This window comes from Heterodontus francisci, chromosome 2, assembly GCF_036365525.1.
Source record: "Heterodontus francisci isolate sHetFra1 chromosome 2, sHetFra1.hap1, whole genome shotgun sequence".
Taxonomy (NCBI): Eukaryota; Metazoa; Chordata; class Chondrichthyes; order Heterodontiformes; family Heterodontidae; genus Heterodontus; species Heterodontus francisci.
In genome coordinates this window covers 168,137,594-168,153,201 of record NC_090372.1, presented here as the reverse complement: position 1 = coordinate 168,153,201, position 15,608 = coordinate 168,137,594, and the positions used below count along the sequence as shown (strand labels likewise).

At 41.2% G+C, this 15,608-nt stretch overlaps 1 protein-coding gene across 8 annotated transcripts in view; it reads right to left on the bottom strand.

Moving 5' to 3' along the window:
- Nucleotides 1–15,608, bottom strand: part of mllt10 (MLLT10 histone lysine methyltransferase DOT1L cofactor) — a 361,967-nt gene that overhangs the window by 330,963 nt on the left and 15,396 nt on the right. For 4 of the 8 annotated variants that reach the window (XM_068013613.1, XM_068013608.1, XM_068013670.1 and 1 more), the window contains exon 4: nucleotides 9,391–9,500. The exons of the other annotated variants lie outside the window; for them this stretch is intronic. In XM_068013613.1, the coding sequence (XP_067869714.1) occupies nucleotides 9,391–9,500 (110 nt within the window). The remainder of the gene's footprint in view (nucleotides 1–9,390; nucleotides 9,501–15,608) is intronic. 8 annotated transcript variants of the gene reach the window in all.

The following is a 15,608-nucleotide window of genomic DNA, read 5'->3' as shown; positions in this document are numbered from 1 at the left end:
TGATGTCCTGGGACTGATTGACCTCCAACAATTACAACCATTTTCCTTCGTGCTAGGTATGACTCCAATCAGCAGATAGTTTTCCCCCGCACCCCCTAATCCCATTGACTCCAGTTTTGCTCGGGCTCCTTGATGCCATAGTCAGTCAAATGCTGCCCTGATGTCAAGGGCAGTCACTCTCACCTCACCTCTGGAGTTCAGCTCTTTGTCCATGTTTGAACCAAGGCTGTAATGAGGTCAGGAGCTGAGTGGCCCTGGCAGAACCAAAACTGAGCTCCAGTGAGCAGGTTATTGCTGAGTAAGTGCCACTTGATAGCACTATCAATGACCCCTTCCATTAGTATGCTGTTGATTGAGAGTAGACTGATGGGGCAGTAATTGGCCGGGTTTAATTTGTCCTGCTTTTTGTGCACATGACAAACCTGGGCACTTTTCCACATTGCTGAGTAGATGCCAATGTTGTAGCCATACTGGAAAAGCTTGGCTAGGGGCGCGGCTAATTTTGGAGCACAAGTCTTCAGTACAATTGCCGGAATGTTGTCAGGGCCCAACTGCCTTTGCAGTATCCAGGGCAGTCAGCCATTTCTGGACATCACATGGAGTGAATCGGACTGGCTGAAGACTGGCATCTGTGATGCTGGGGACCTCAGGAGGAGGCCAAGATGGATCATCCACTCAGCACTTCTGGCTGAAGATGAATGCAAATGCTTCAGCCTTGCCTTGTGCGCTGATGTGCTGGGCTCCCCAATCGTCGAGGATGGGGGATATTTGTGGAGCCTCCTCTTCCCATCAGTTCTTTAATTGTCCACCACCATTCACGACTTGATGTCGCAGTACTACAGAGCTTAGATCTGATCCATTCGTTGTAGGATTGCTTCGCCCTGTCTATTGCATGCTGCTTCTGCTGTTTCATGCAAGTAGTCATGTGTTGTAGCTTCACCAGGCTGGCACCTCATTTTTAGGTATGCCTGGTGCTGTTCCTAGCATGCCCTCCTGCACTCTTGATTGAACCAGGGTTGGTCCCCCAGCTTGATGGTAATGGTAGAGTGGGGGATATTCCGGGCCATGAGGTTACAGATTGTGGTTGAATAGAATTCTGCTGCTGCTGATGGCCCACAGCACCTCATGGATGCCCAGTTTTAAGTTACTAGATTTGTTTGAAATATCCCATTTAGCACGGTGGTAGTGCCACATAACATGATGGTGGGTACCCTCAATGTGACGACAGGACTTCGTCACCACAAGGACTCTGCGGTGGTCACACCTACCAATCCTGTCATGGACAGATGCATCTTTATTTAGAGATACAGCACTGAAACAGGCCCTTCGGCCCACCGAGTCTGTGCCGACCAACAACCACCCATTTATGCTAACCCTACAGTAATCCCATATTCCCTACCTACACTAGGGGCAATTTATAACAGCCAATTTACCCATCACCTGCAAGTCTTTGGATGTGGGAGGAAACCGGAGCACCCGGAGAAAACCCACGCAGACACAGGGAGAACTTGCAAACTCCGCACAGTCAGTACCCAGAATTGAACCCGGGTCCCTGGAGCTGTGAGGCTGCGGTGCTAACCACTGCGCCACCCGGTACATTGGTGAGGACGAGGTCAAGTAGGTTTTACCCTCTTGTTGGTTCCCTCACCACCTGCCGCAGACCCAGTTTAGCAGCTATGTCCTTTCGGACTCGCCCAGCTCGGTCAGTAGTGGTGCTAGTGAGACACTCTCGGTGATGAACATTCAAGTCCCACATCCAGAATACATTTTATGCCCTTACTACCCTCAGTGCTTCTTCCAATTGGTGTTCAACGTGGAGAAGCACTCATTCATCAGCCGAGGGGGGGTGGGGCGGGGGGAGGTGGCGGTAGATGGTAATCAGAGGAGGTTACCTTGCCCATGTTTGACCTGATGCCATGAGACATCATGGGATCCAGAGTCAATGTTGAGGACTCCCAGGGCAACTCCCTCCTGACTGCATACCAGTGTCGCCACCTCTGGTGGGTATGCCCTGCCAGTGAGACAGGACATATCCAGGGATGGCGATGGTGGTGTCTGGGACATTGTCTGCAAGGTATGATTGGGTGAGTATGACTATGTCAGTCTGTTGCTTGACTAGTCTGTGGGACAGCCCTCCCAATTTTGGCACAAGCCACCAGATCTTAGCAAGGAGGACTTTGCAGGTCAACAGGGCTGGGTTTGCTGTTGTCATTCCGGTGCCTAGGTTGATGCTGGATGGTCCATCCAGTTTCATTCTCTTTATTAGACTTTTGTAGCAGTTTGATACAACTGAGTGGCCTGCTAGGCCATTTCAGACAGCATTTATGAGTCAACTACATTGGCTGTTGGTCTGGAGTCACATGTAGGGCAGACCAAGTAAGGATGGCAGATTTTCTTCCCTCAAGGACATTACTGAACTAAATGGGTTTTTACAACAATTGACAATGGTTTCATGGTCACCACTAGACTATCTTTTAATCCCAGATTTATTACTTGAATTCAAATTCCACCATCTGCCATGGTGGGATTCAAACCCTTGTCCCCAGACCAAGCTGTGATTTTGCATTGAAACTGGAAGTGAAGCTGGAACAGCTGCTGCTTATGGGATTAAAATAGACAGGAAACAAATACCTATTGACACTTCACTTTCCAGGCATTGTTATGGAGTCTCTCCTTTGTGGTCAATTTGTGGCCCATGGAGGACCCCCACCAGGAACCACTTAACCCTCTGGGACCACCCCCCACCACCACACTGGACTGCATGACCACCCCATAGCAGCCCCTCACTGGGGCCTTCCGGTCTGAGACTCCAGCGCTGGGCCTGGGTCAGAAGCCTCTGTAGTACCTGCGGTGGCCACCGCTCCCAGTGGCGCCACTAATACTGCTGAGCTGCCAGCCCTCTGATTGGCCAGCAGCGCTGAGAGGCAGGGTTCCATCTTTAAAAGGGATGGGGATTCCAACTCCTGAAACTTAGAAGTTAAAAGACCAGAGGATGGCTCTGGAGGAGGCACGAAAAGGCCGAGAAGAGGATCCACCCCCCACCCTTTTCGGCCCAGCACCGGAAGCCCTGGCTCCAGCACAAAATCCAGCCCATCATGTGTAACAGAGTTCTGCAACGATCCCTGATTTGAGCTCGCCAAACTGAGGTTCGACCAACAAACAGTCTGTGACCGAGAACAAACAAGCAGTTTTTTTTAAAACCAGAAGCATGTGATTGGGGGCTTAGGTTCTTGTTTCACAAGAAGCCAGCTGAAAAGTTGGACTGTGGTTGTTGAAAATAGCTGCAAAGCTGGATGTTGTTTTAAAGGTTTCCCAGAGCTGCTGAACTGAACCGAACCTGTTTTCTGGAAACTGCCCTTTGAAAAATAAAGGTTTTTACCGCTATTTCCAGTGTCTTAAAGAGTTTCATAAGGCAGGACCAGCAAAGCTACACCACCAGGAATGCTGAGCAAAACCAGGGTAGTTCCAGAAAGGTGCGCAGTTTTGGTGGCGATGGTATCGGTGGAGTTCGGATTGCAGAGAAACTGCCATTGAGTGGAAGCCAGCGTTTGCATCTTGGGGAGACGGGATCTGGAGATCTACTTGAAACATTCAAAGACCTGAACGACTTTGGCACTGTTGGATGCCATTTTGCTAAAAGGATTGTCAAAAGGACTTATGAGATTTATCCTTATTGCATCTGATGGTTAACGTGTAACCTTTAAGATATATATCCACTATGATTTAACCATTAGTTCAAGTTTAATTTATGTTGGTTTTGGTTCGAATGTTAAAGTAAAATTTATAAAAATGAAATCTTGTCAGTTTGGTTTTTAGTTTCCTAAATTGGTGTCAGTCAGTGGACTTGATTCTTTTTGTTTGATGGTGGTCTCCACAGGGATCAGAACAGCATTCATAACAATCAGATGATTGTGGTGGTGTTTTAAAATTGTTGTGACTATGAGAACCTACCATTTTAAAAACTGAAACTTCTTAAAAGGTAGGCTGTAAATTAACCTACGACAGTAAATCAACCATTTTGTAACAAATATAAATGCTTGCCATCATGATCATTTAATCACTTAATAGTAGTTAACAGGCTCCTCAGTAGTACCCATAATACATTTAATTTAATTCAATTATAATTTTGCGAGGAAACTTGAAGCACCCAACTGTGCAGACAGAATTAGGTAGCGCTGCTGCAGAGTTAAATATTAAACTACAAGAATTTTAAGGAACAGGAAAAGACCAAAAAGGCCAACTCTATCCTCTTTATTTGATTTCAACTCCAAGAAGCATTCTTGGAGGATTCTATGAATCCTTTGCTAGAGTGAAAAATTGCCTGCATCAGTCCAACCTAACCATTCATCGTAATGAAAACTTCAGCTAACTCCAAGTGCGATCGTTCCTAAAGAAAAACCTATACTTCTTCACATCTCTGAAGTTCCACTCCTTAGAATTAACTTAATTGCTCATATTTGATCTTCATGGACAATAATTTCCTTCCTGTGATTAGGGGATAAGAACTGTACTTGATGACAACACCTGTACTTGATGACACCAACATACATAGCAACAATTAACCAATAACCCCAAGACATCTTTTTCCAGATCAGCATGTTTTATGATTATTCAATTTTAATGCATTCCTTTTTTTTTGTTTCTTGCTTCAATACAATATACACACATGTACATTGAATTTCATCAGTCACATACTAGCCCAATTACTTCAAAAATCCAAACTTTCTGAATTTTATTACATTGATTCTCACTATTTGCTCTGTCTCATATTTCTGATTCCTTCATTCAAGTCATTTGTACATACAAAAGATAGCAAGGTCCCAAGACTGGACTCTGGTCTCATGACCTTTTCGTGGCTTGAAAAGTTTCCATTTATGCCAAGACTGTATTGCTTTTTTAAAATATACAGCATCATATCCTACCACTCAGTTAATGACTCCTTACCTTCACAATTAGTCATTAATGTGAACCTTGTAAAAGCTACCTGAAAATCCAAGTATGATATAGAAATTGCATTGCTCATGCACACTGAATTCATGTTCAGCACTATTAATAAGGTACATATACTATAGGGATACAATATTTTAAGTGTACTTTTAGCTCAAATTCGTAAAGTCCTAATATTAAGTAAAACCAGATAGTAGACTGGGAAACAATGTAGGTCAGGAACACAGGGGTGATGGATGATTGCCCATGTCCTAACCAGCACCAAGCACAAAGTACAGCACTAACCTATTCTTTTAGGTATTTTAGGCTGACTATTAAATATATGTTTAATCTAAGCATATTTCTAATAGCATCAGAGTTTTGAATGAGCTTAAGTTTATAGAGGTTGGAAAATGGGAGGACAGCCAGGACAAGGTTGAAATAGTTGAATCTGGAACTAACAAGAGCATGGATGAAGGTTTCAACAGCAGATTAATTGTGGTGGGGCAGAGACGGGAAATGTTACGAAGTTTGAAGTATGCAATCTTTGTGATGCGAGAGGATTTGGAGTTAAAAGTTGAACTCAGTCAAATATGATGCCTAACACTCCATCCACCAAGACTTTGATTTAAAAATTTTCAGCCTCATCAGCAAATCCCAAGATCTCATCCCTCCCCATTTCTGTAAGCTCCAACATTCCAAGAACACTGTGTTCTCGCAACTCTGACTTTTTCTTTATTCCTGAACTGTCTCCTCCTCACCATTGCCAGCAATACCTTCAGCCACAAAGGCCCTAGCTCTGGAATTCTCTCCCAAAACCTCTCCACCTCGCTCTTCCTTTAAGGTCACCCTTAAAATCTCTCTCTTTAACCAACCTTTTAGTCACCATCCTAATATCTACTTCTTTGGCTCAGCACCTACTTTTGTCTGATTACATCCCTTAGAAGCACCATAGGACATTTTCCTACATTGAAGGTGCTGTATAAATTCAAGTTTTTGTTGGTGTTGTAGAATCCTGTCACAGAACAAACTAGATCTTGAGTCCCTTGTTTTTAAAACAAAGATTACATTTGGAATTTTTCTTTGTCATCTGGATGTCTGGCATGCAGAAATTTGTTGTCATGTTCAACAGTCTTCAAATCAAGCTACTGAGAAATCTACATCCACCTGTTAGGTTTCAGTTTTTCCAATATGGAGTACACACAGTTCCCCTATAGAAGCATGTACCTCTCACCCAAATCCAGAAAATTTAGGCTCAAGCTGACAGAGCTAAGGCCTAGGAACATCCAATTGTTCAGAGAGGTGCTGCTGGTGTTTACAGTATTGAGCACCAGTAAACTTCCTGCTCTGGTTTAATTAGGACTATGCTACCCACTGCGGCACATGTTTGCAGGATTATCTGGAGCCAAATGGGAAGAAACCCAGGCCCCAATGACACACACACTGCTCCAAGTGCCATTAATGTGCCAAACAAGCTGGTCAATCAACAGTACTTTGGAGTACTCAGGATTTGTTTGCTTCAGGTACCAGATTAGTTGACTTAGTTCCAGGATTCTATTGTCAGCCATGTCATCTTGAATCCAACTTGGATTCAGACAATGCTAGAGCTGACCTTTCTCGCCCTTTCCCTGCTCTGAAGCATTTGTTGTCATGTTCAACAGTCTCCAAGTCAAGCTACTGAGAAATCTACATCCACCTGTAGGGTTTCAGTTTTTCCAATATGGAGTACACACAGTTCCCCTATAGAAGCATGTACCGCTCACCCAAATCCAGAAAATTTAGGCTCAAGCTGACAGAGCTAAGGCCTAGGAACATCCAATTGTTCAGAGAGGTGCTGCTGGTGTTTACAGTATTGAGCACCAGTAAACTTCCTGCTCTGGTTTAATTAGGACTACCCACTGCGGCACGTTTGCAGGATTATCTGGAGCCAAATGGGCAGACGTCTGTTCTGAGCCTCAATTTGGTCCTAGGAGAGCTGCATTCTTTCTTCTCCCTCTCAAAGCCACGTAAAGTTGAGTTAGTTGCGGCACGTTTTAAGGTGCTGTATCTTGCAAAGTGCAATTTGACATTCCACATCTGTAAATTATGTTCTATCTGTACTTCAGGACAGATTTTACAGCACCCCAGAACAAAAAAAATCATGTAATTTTTAAGCCGTGATTCACAGATCTTGATTTATAGCAACCTGCCTTTCCTAATAGCCATTGAAGGTGCATACTTCACTCTGAAGTAAGTGCAGTATGATTTCTAAGGAGCTGAATAACATTGGCAGCAGACTTGGAACAAACTGAGAGAGAATCTAACCATCTCCCCTTGACATTCAACGGCATTACGATCGCTGAATCCCCCACTATCAACGTTCTGCGGGTTACCATTGACCAGAAATTGAACTGCAGTAGCCATATAAATACCATGGCTACAAGAGCAGGTAAGAGGCTAGGAATCCTGCAGCAAGTAACTCACCTCCTGACTTCCCAAAAGCTGTCCCCCATCTACAAGGCACAAGTGAGGAGTGTGATGGAATACTCTCTACTTGCCTGGATGGGTGCAGCTCCAACAACACTCAAGAAGCTTGAAACCATCCAGAACAAAGCAACCCGCTTGATTGGCACCCCAGGCACAAATATTCACTCCCTCCACCACCGATGCACAGTGGTAACAATGTGTACCATTTGCAAGATGCAATGCATCAAGGTTACTTAGGCAGAACCTTCCAACCCCACAATTTCTACAACCTGGAAGGATAAGGGTATCAGATGCATGGGAACACCACCACCTGCAAGCTCCCCTCCAAGTCACACACCATCCTGACTTGGAACTATATCGCAGTTCCTTCACAGTCGCTGGGTCAAAATCCTGGAACTCCCTTCCTAATAGCACTGTGGGTGTACCTACCCCATATGGACTGCAGTGGTTCAAGAAGGCAGCTCACCACCACCTTCTCATGGGCAATTAGGGATGGGCAATAAATGCTGGCCTGGATGCGACGCCCACATCCCATGAAACAAATAAAAAAAAACATGAGAGAGAAAAACAAATAAAGAGTTGTCTTTACATAGCTGTTCATTAATATTGAAGAAAAATTTATACTTTGAAGTTTGATGGGACTCACTCAATGGCTTAGCAAGATAATGCACTGCCTGATGTGATAGTGATCTACACCGAATGGAAAATCCAACATTTAATCGTATGTGTTGGATTTATTGATCTGTAGCAGGCCAGAGTGCTTTAAACAGTAATACCTGTTAAGTGAAATCAGGACTATGTTTGATTTTGATGACCTCCATATATGGATAATTTGTTAGTGATCAAAGTCTATGCTCATATATAAGCATGGTCACTTGGGCGAGACCAGTGTTCCCTCTAAGTTGTGTGCATGCATGCCCACACAGCAATCCAGAATATACCATGCAGTGCAACAAACAGGCTGTACACAAAGAAAAACTAGAGGGAACTTTGGTTGAGACACCTGAGAGCTGCTGACAATTGTGGAATATACCCCTGCAAGAGTCACTGGTTTCAGCAAAAAGGAGAAATTTGAAAAGAAACAAACTTCAGAGGTTTCTCAATCTAATTTGAAATCCATCTGTCACTCTACAACTGAAATTGAGCTGCAAACATGTACTGCTCTGTAACAGTATGTACTTCAGTAATTTTTATAAGTTAGTGATATAGTCATGCTCTCTACAAATAATTGATTTTGATTTCAATGTTGAATATTTGTTGGAAGTGGCCAATTTTTAAAAGAAATCAGCCATCAATCCTCGGTGATGGACAAAAAAAAATATTCTAACCACTTTCAAGAGCAAACTAATCCAAAAGGAAAAAAAATCTCCCCACATCTCATTTCTATTTTAGCGAAAAAAAACTTGCTCACAAACACATACATTGTAAAATAAGCTCACATCTGGGTTTTCTCCAGGTAAAACACATGGAGTGAAATGCAGTTTGACTGGTAATTTGAGTCTGCTAACTTCTGTTTCTCACACTGCACAATATGGGAAGAGACATTTGAGAATATCTAGAATAAGTGCCTTAAGATTTTCTCTACTCATGCAGAAGGCCACTTAGTAACTTAAAAGGCCCAATTTCAAATTGAAATTTCAAATGTTCAGGATACCCACCGGGTCACTAGAACCAACATTTCTGTTGGAATCAACTGACAGCAAGCCCACTTGTAATGGAGATAGAACAAGTAATTGCCATATCCTAGAAAAGCACCAAATTATATGAAAATGAGACGTTCCTACAGATTTATACAATGAAGTGCAACACTGCTTCTTCAAAGTGCTGACCTAGCAGTGTGGCCAAAAAACTATTCCAACTAGTAGTGAGCAAGATGATTATAGGCAGCCAGAGACACAAGCCTCAAAAAATTTAGTTGGAAGTGTGTGTTTGAATACTTACACTACAAACTACCTAAAAATTAGCATAATTTTGGTTTTGGTTTAATAATTTAATTACCTTGTTGAAGCGTTCATGGGGAACGTACTGTAGTACAATGGGTTCCATTGTAGTAACATTTGCAAACTGCACCTCTGGAATATAAAGTGCACAAACCACATGGGCCCAACCTGTACATAAATCAAAACAAGACAAAAAAAACATTATAACTAAAGAAAGTCTCACAAAGTTCAGATTTTGCTTGTTAAGTACAAGAATAAAAATCTTTTTAATTAAATCTGCAAGAAAAAAATTCCTTAAATTAGTGCGTGAGCAATTAAAGAAAACAGTATTACATTCATATTAAATTGACCAAAGGTATCCAGGCACTAAGCTTGAAAATCCTAATAATGTGCTGAGCGTGTTGACTGAAAAGCTTGGCATGTGTCATTCCTTAGCTTGTGGGGTTTCCAAACCAATAGTTTAAAAGTATGACACATTAAAACGCACTGTGCTGTTAACTGGCACTATGCCAGACACACGTGGGAAACATTGGTGAAAGACCAAAGAACCTTGTAGCTCAGCATTCCTGACAATCATCCAGATGGTTCAAATTTCTAACACCATCCCCCTCCTGCAATGTTAACTACTACGCATAAACAAATCTGGAGTGACCCACGATATAATAATCACTTTGATAACGAACTCTTGAAATTCTTAAAGAACTGTAACCAATGTTTTTATAACAATGAAAATCTAAATATTACAATCTCCCCTCCAGTAATTACAATAACTCTTGTCAGCAGCATAGAATGCATATGTTTTCTCATAGCCTATATCTTGTTTTCAAAATAGTGGGCTTTATTTTCAGTTGAACTTTCACACTTCTTGTACTATAAATATGCCATAATAAAATGTTAAAATGCACACACACACAAGCTGTAAATCACATCCAATCAATTGGGTAGTAATTCAAGTTAAATTCAAAATCATTTCCTCCCCAACAAAAAACAAACAAAAGTATTAAATATATTACTTCAGTTGAGACAAAAATGGTACAAAAATGCTTAGACTACTTTTGGTTCAGGTAAAATGGTTTAGTATCGCAATGCAAATATATCTTTAGGGTTGACAAAGTACACAGAGGCCCAATATATTGAAACAAACTATACTGCAAATGAGGAGTAGCTCAATTTCAAAAACTCTCATCACATGGTTTACATTTACAGCACCATTCACAGCAGCCAGATTTTATGTGCACATATATTCATCTTACAACTTCCACATATATTACATCTTTTAATTCATTTTTACATTACTGTACACAAACAAAATAGATAGCAAAATATGACCCTTTACATGTCATATTAACTCATCTTAGAAGCCAAGAACTTTACTGCCTGGAATTAAATACTGACAATCACTGTACATCTAAATCTAAACTCCGCCTCTAACTTTTCAATGTAAAGCTGCTACAAACAACCCTCAAAACCTCCAAAGCAAAAATACAAATTATCTCTCAGCAGACATCACTGAGACGTCAACTCTCAAACTAAGGTAAAAGTTCAATAAAAAGCAACCTCCTCAACTTCCCCAAATTAGCTCAGTTGTTAAATGTACTGCCTAATGTGGAACTGAGCCATATGAACCAGGAAGGTCCAGAGGTCAATCCAGATTTGTCATATTCACCAATGTCTACTAGGCGACACGTTAAATTGACCTCAATCCCCTGGGATGGAAAAGGAAAATGTGTCAATCAGGATTACTAACAAATGAAACATTCTATAAATCTGTGAATGTGGATGCCAGGGAGGGCAAAATCAGTATTAACTGTGATGCCCCAATAGTCTAATAGACTGGCAACAGTCATTGTACAGAATGACTAACTACTTGGACTAAGAACACAATTGATGCCAATGGAATTACACCCCAGCGTGGTGGAACAGGGAGAGAAAAAGTCTTCATTTCAGTGCCCTATTGAAGAATCAGTAACAAAATACACTGCTTACCTATAGCACTGAGCTATAAATACCAGGAAGATCCCATGTGTGGTCTCTGGACAATGCTGAGATAGCACATTTCTACTGGAATAGCAGTGTTGGCACTACAATTGACCTCAAGTTTCTGGCTTAAGAAGTTCGGTGAAAAGGTGGGGGGGCAAGACCAAGGTGGAAATTAGTCACCAACCCCATTCCCTAACACTAATGTGATTCCTCCAGCTGGCAAATACATGAAGAGATGGAAGATGAAAATAGGATTATGTTCACTATGATGTCCCTGTAGTTCATTAGCGATTTTTAGTGTCTAGATTTGCCCAAGAACAATAAGCAGGTGAGAGAAATGGAAGGTTAATCAGGTCCTGTGAAACCACAGCCTTGCTTGAATATGTGCCTTCTGAAGTGGAGAAAAAAGGAGGAAAAGATATTTAGATTTCACACAAAGATAATTCAATTATGTTATGGTTTTGAGGGGACAGGACCAAAGGGGGGAAAAAAAAGGGAAACAGACAAAATTATCCATGCTTATTTTCAAATAAACTATCAATTTCAAGCCAATTAGTACTAGGTAGGCTAAAAACTATGGATTATGCACATACAGTAGTAATAAGTAATGGATGACAGAAGAAAGCAAAGCTAGAGCAATTTACTGAACCTCAAGGTGAGATGACCATTGTTAACTGATAGCTTTCGTTTTTAAAAGAAAAAGACAATTTTATTTGGCATTTTTAGAAATCAATGTTGTCACTGATTCATCTCAGGCATAATTAGTTTATTTGTATTATTTAAAATAGTATTAGCAACTTGTATTAAGATATTTTAAAAAAGGGTATTACCCATTTAAGGATTAAGAATTACTCACCTAGGTGCTGCAGATTGCCATTTATGAGCTTGCCTTGACAACAAAGACTGTCCATTAGTGGAACCCATGGGACAGCAGTGGGAAAGGATCTTAGCTCTGAAGTGCAGGAAATAGAGTCAGTATGGGTGGAGATAAGAAAGAACAAGGGGAAGAAAGCACGGGTGGGAGTATTTTACAAGCCTGCTACCAGCAGCTCTACGGTTGGACAGAGTATTAATCAAGAAATAAGAAGAGCCTGTAACAAAGGTAATGCAAGGATGGTGAGGGACTTTAATCTTCATATAGACTGGACCATTCAAATTTTTTTGTATTCGTTCAAGAGATGTGGGCATTGCTGGCAAGGCCAGCATTTACTGCTCATCCCTAATTGCTCTTGAGAAACGGAGTGGCTTGCTAGGCCATTTCCGAGAGCATTTAAAAGTCAACCACATTGTTGTGGGACTGGAGTCACAAGTAGGCCAGACCAGGTAAGGACGGCAGATTTCCTTCCCTAAAGGGAAGTAATGAACCAGATGGGTTTTTACAACAATCAACAATGGTTTCATGGTCACCATTAGACTAGCTTTTTTAATTCCAGATTTTCCTTTTAATTAATTGAATTCAAATTTTACCATCTGCTGCGGTGGGATTTGAACCCATGTCCCTAAGGCTTTAGCCTGGGCCTAGTCCAGTGACGTTATCACTACACCACCACCTCCCCATGGCAAAAGTAGTTTGAAGAATGACTTTATGGAAGGCATTTGAGACGGTTCCTAGAACAATAAGGTTAATACACAAGATAACATCACATGGGGTGAGGGGCAATTTATTAGCTTGGATAGAGGATTGGCTAACCAACAGAAAACAGAAAGTCGGGATAAATGGGTCCTTTTCTGGTTGGCAAGATGTAACTAGTGGGGTGCCACAGGGTTCGGTCCTCGAGCCCCAGCTATTTACAATCTATATTAATGACTTGGATGCAGGGATAGAAGGTACTATAGCCAAATTTGCAGATGACACTAAAATAGGTGGGATAGTAAGTTGCAATAAAGAAATTTACAAATGGAAATGGAAGGTTAGGTGAATGGGCCAAAAGTTGAAAGATGGAATTTAACGTGGATAAGTGCGAGGTTATCCATTTTGGTCAGAAGAACAGAAAGGCAAATTATCTAAATGGAGAGAAACTTCAGAGTGCTTCAGTGCAGAGGGATCTGGGTGTCCTCGTGCATGAATCGCTGAAAACTAGTATGCAGGTGCAGCAGGTAATAAGGAAGGCAAATGGAATTCTGGCATTTATTGCTAAAGGAATAGAGTATAAAAGTAGGGAAGTATTGGTACAACTATACAAGACCGCACCTGGAGTACTGCGTACAGTTTTGGTCCCTCACTTGAGGAGGGATGTAGTTGCATTGGAGGCAGTTCAGAGGAGGTTCACTAGATTGATTCCAGAGATGAGGGGTTTGTCATATGGAGAGAGATTGAGCAGTTTAGGCCTTTACTCCCTAGAGTTTAGAAGAATGAGAGGAGATCTAATTGAGGTATATAAGATGATTAAGGGGATTGACAAAGTAGACGTAGAGAGGATGTTTCCTCTGGTGGGGCAATCTAGAACGAGAGGTCATAGTTTTAGGATAAGGGGCAGCAGATTTAAAACAGAGATGAGGAGAAATTACTTCTCTCAAAGGGTCGTGAGTCTGTGGAATTCACTACCCCAGAGTGCAGTGGATGCCGGCACATTGAATAAATTTGAGGAGATAGACAGATTTTTAATTAGTAAAGGGTTGAAGGGTTACGGAGAACGGGCAGGAAAGTGGAGTTGAGGCAGAGATGAGATCAGCCATGATCATATTGAATGGCGGAGCAGGCTCAAGGGGCTGAATTGCCTACTCCAGCTCCTTGTTCTTATGTTCCAATACATTGTAGACCAACCAGGGAAAATACTATTTTAGATCGTCTTGTGTAATCACAGGGTAAATTAGTAATCTCATAGCAAGGGGATGAGTGATCGAGATTGAACTTCATGATACGTTCAAGAGTGACGTCTTTCAATCCGACACTAGAGTAGAAAACTTAAATAAAGCCAATTACAAAGGCGAGAGGGATGAGCTGGCCAAGATAAATTGCAAAATTAGATTAAAAGCCAATATGGCAAACATTAAAGAAATATTTCATAATTCTCAACAAACATATATTCCATTCAGAAATAAAAACTCCATGGGAAAAATGATCCTTCAGCAGCTGACTGAAGAAGTTAAGAATAGTATTAGATTAAAAGAGGCTTGAATTTTGCCAAGGAAGTCGTAAACTTGAGGATTGGGAGAGCTGGGTCAGCAAAGGATGGCCAAAAATAATGATAAATAGGAAGGAAACATAATTCTTGCTAGTTTACTCAGATTCTAAGAACACATTGCCAGAGCTTCCAGTAGTGTGTAAAAACAAAGAGTAGCTGCAAAGGTAAAGGTGGGCCCCTTAGAACCAGAGACAAAAGAAATTATAATGAGGAATAAGGAAATGGCAGAGATGTTAAACCATTATTGTATGGCTGTCTTCACAGTAGAAGACACAAAAAACATACCAGAAATTGTGGGGAACCAAGGGTCTAATGAGAATGAGGAACTTAAAATAAAGAAAAAGTGCTGGAGAAATTAATGGGACTATAAGTCGATTAATCCTCTGGACCTGACAGCCTACATTCTAGGGTTCCACAAGAAGCAGCAGCAGGGTTAGTGGATGCAATGGTTGTAATCTTCCAAAATTCCCTGGAAATTTGGGAAAATGCTGGAAACCATTATTAAGGTACTGGTAACAGGGCACTTAGAAAATCATAATATGATTAGGCAGAGTCAACATAGTTTTATGAAAGGGAAATCGTGTGTGACAACTTTATTAAGAGTTTTTCTGAGAATGTAACTAGCAGGGTAGATAAAAATAATGACTTTAAGTTTACACCCTTAAGGGGCAAGAACTCGACTTGCCAAAAAGACAGCCATTAATAACTAAAGAGCTAAGAGACACAAAACTAAAAGAAAAAGCATACAAAAATACAAACAAATTCACAGATCCTGATGACTAGGAAAGATACAAAGAACAGCAAAGAGTGACAAAACAGTTAGCAACCGCTACAAAAAGGGAGTATGAAAAGATACTTGTAAGGAATATCAAAATCAACACAAAGTGTTTTTACAATTATATTAGGAAAAAGAGAGTGATATCAACATTGTGGATGCCTTGAAAACTGATAATGGTGATATTGTCAATGAAAATAAAGAAATGACTGACATGCTGAATTGTGTCAGTATTTACAGTAGAAGTCAGTATTCCAGACATTCCAAAGAAACTAATATTGAATCAGGGACAGAGACTCTCCAAAATTAGAATACTAGCAATGAAGAAAATAATGGCACTAAACAGTGACAAATCCCCAGGTTTCCATCTCAGAATTTTAAAGGAAGTGGGCAGGA